The 2686-nt window shown below is 57.4% G+C and overlaps 1 protein-coding gene across 1 annotated transcript; it reads right to left on the bottom strand.

Moving 5' to 3' along the window:
* Positions 1-954: 954 nt before the first annotated feature.
* On the bottom strand, positions 955-1944 carry LOC130111966 (putative protein CRIPAK). Its single transcript, XM_056279277.1, has one exon. It carries the CDS (start codon positions 1942-1944, stop codon positions 955-957), a length of 990 nt encoding a protein of 329 aa, XP_056135252.1.
* Positions 1945-2686: the final 742 nt, after the last annotated feature.

Here is a 2686-nt window from a genome sequence, read left to right on the forward strand (position 1 = left end):
AGTCGATCTCAAAACAGGCCACTGTCTGCAGACAAAGGTATATATATATATATATATATATATATATATATATATATATATATATATATATATATATATATATGTGTGTGTGTGTGTGTGTGTGTGTGTGTGTGTGTGTGTGTGTGTGTGTGTGTGTGTGTGTCACAGAGTGAGGGGATGTATGCGATGTGATGGCTGGTCCTGGTGGTGGCGCTGTTTTGTGCGGGATCTCTCTGGGCCCCCGCGGGGGTTTTCTTTGACCCAGAAAGACACTTGGGATCAGCGTGTTGTGATTGGTGCACTGAGCTCCGTTGGGGGGTGGGGGGGGGGGTTGTGCACCTGCCTCCTAAAGTGCTAATGAGCAGAGGTGCAGGGCAGGTGTGAGGACACTACGATGGAGCAGTGTAGGAGAAACTTGGTGTGCACGGACCAGAAGACTGAAGGGGAGATGCCGGCCTACGGCCTGGTCACGAATAAGGAGAGGGTATACTGGGAGAAGGATGCTGGAGATGGAGCTGCCAGGCAAGAGGAAAAGAGGAGGATTATGGATGTGGCGAGGGAGGAGGTGGTTGGCGTGACAGAGGAAGATGCAGAAGACAGGAGGAGATGGAAACAGATGATCCGCTATGGCGGCCCCTAACGGGAGCAGCCGAAAGAAGGAAGAGAAGAAGAAGAAGAAGACCTGACTGTGGACACGGCCCAGAACATGCCCTCCATCGCAAGAGTTTGTGCCCCTGTCTAGCCCCAAGAGCAGCCGAGACCGAGGAACCTGGAAAACCAATCAGGGTTTGTCAGTTTGGAGCTTTGCTCTTCCCTTCAATCCCGGGAATGCTGCTGGATAAGCCCTGGCCCCTGAACTGATATGTTTCCAAGGGGAAAACAGGGGTAGACCTCTAAGGTATAAGGAGTGAGTAGTTGTGGGGACTACAACACTCGGAGTTGGGGGGGGAGGTGTCACAGGGTGAAAGTGTAGTATGTGTGAGTGGATGTATGTGATGGCTCATCCTGGTGGTGGTGCTGTTCTTGGTGGGCTCTCTGTGGTTTTTCACAGGGTTTTACACAGACCTGGAAAGACACTTTCCATGTTGTGATTGGTGCACTGGGCTCTATTTGGGGTCGTAAACCTGTCTCCTGAGCACCAATGAACAGAGGTGCAGGGCAGGTGAGTGGCGTGAGGGGCAGGCGTGTGGCGTGCAGGGCAGGTGTGTGGCGTGCAGGGCAGGCGGTGTGGCGTGCAGGGCAGGCGTTTGGCGTGCAGGGCAGGTGTGTGGCGTGCAGGGCAGGCGTTTGGCGTGCAGGGCAGGCGTGTGGCGTGCAGGGCAGGTGAGTGGCGTGCAGGGCAGGTGTGTGGCGTGCAGGGCAGGTGAGTGGCGTGCAGGGCAGGTGAGTGGCGTGCGGGGCAGGTGTGTGGCGTGCGGGGCAGGAGTGTGGCGTGCAGGGCAGGTGAGTGGCGTGCAGGGCAGGAGTGTGGCGTGCAGGGCAGGTGTTTGGCGTGCGGGGCAGGTGTGTGGCGTGCGGGGCAGGAGTGTGGCGTGCAGGGCAGGTGAGTGGCGTGCGGGGCAGGTGAGTGGCGTGCAGGGCAGGTGAGTGGCGTGCGGGGCAGGAGTGTGGCGTGCAGGGCAGGTGAGTGGCGTGCAGGGCAGGTGAGTGGCGTGCGGGGCAGGTGAGTGGCGTGCGGGGCAGGAGTGTGGCGTGCAGGGCAGGTGAGTGGCGTGCAGGGCAGGTGAGTGGCGTGCAGGGCAGGAGTGTGGCGTGCAGGGCAGGTGTGTGGCGTGCAGGGCAGGAGTGTGGCGTGCAGGGCAGGAGTGTGGCGTGCAGGGTAGGGCGTGCAGGGCAGGAGTGTGGCGTGCAGGGCAGGAGTGTGGCGTGCAGGGCAGGAGTGTGGCGTGCAGGGCAGGTGATTGGTGTGCCAGCCGGGAGAGAAGCAGAGCTCACAGACGCCATGACGGAGCAGCGTAGAAGAGATTCGGTGTGCTGGACCCCAAACAGCAAAAGGAAGACGCCAGCTTATGGCCTGCTCACAAATAAGGAGAGCATGAAAGCCGGGAGAATAGCCGGAATCCTGCAGGAGCCGTGAGTGAGTGAGGCAAAGGGCAAGAGACGGAGCTCAGCACGCACAGCACACTGTACCTGCAGGCCACCGCAAGAAAGAGGGACACGCTTTGTGGGAGAGCAGAAGGGTGAATGTGCACTTTACCCCTGCTTCAGTTAAGTCCTGCTTTCATATTTGCTTTTGAACTGTTGAACGTGTGGAGGCGGTGGAGACGCCACAAGGCGGCCAGGGACTGGAGACCACCTGCTGCCGCAGCCGATGCTGCCACACGAATGCACTTAGCTGGGTTGCACATTGGACTCTTTTAACACTTAAGACATTTTTATTTCCTTTAGTGGTATTCTATTTCTTTTTGGACCCCCCCCCTCCCCCTCCCCGCACACACCCTTTTCCTCCCAATTGTACCCAGCCAATTACCCTATTTTCCGATCCGGGGATGGCTGCGGACTACCACATGCTTCCTCCGATACATGCCCAGATAGCATCCGGGTGTGGGCCACTTCAGGCGGTGATGTGGCACTGACGGTCTTCTTCTGGCCCTGACAAAATGGATGTGAGCCTGAAGTGGCCCACATGTATAATAACAAATATGGCCCAAATATGCCAAATCAAATGTGGGCCTTTTCCGGCAAA

This window comes from Lampris incognitus, chromosome 4, assembly GCF_029633865.1.
Source record: "Lampris incognitus isolate fLamInc1 chromosome 4, fLamInc1.hap2, whole genome shotgun sequence".
Taxonomy (NCBI): Eukaryota; Metazoa; Chordata; class Actinopteri; order Lampriformes; family Lampridae; genus Lampris; species Lampris incognitus.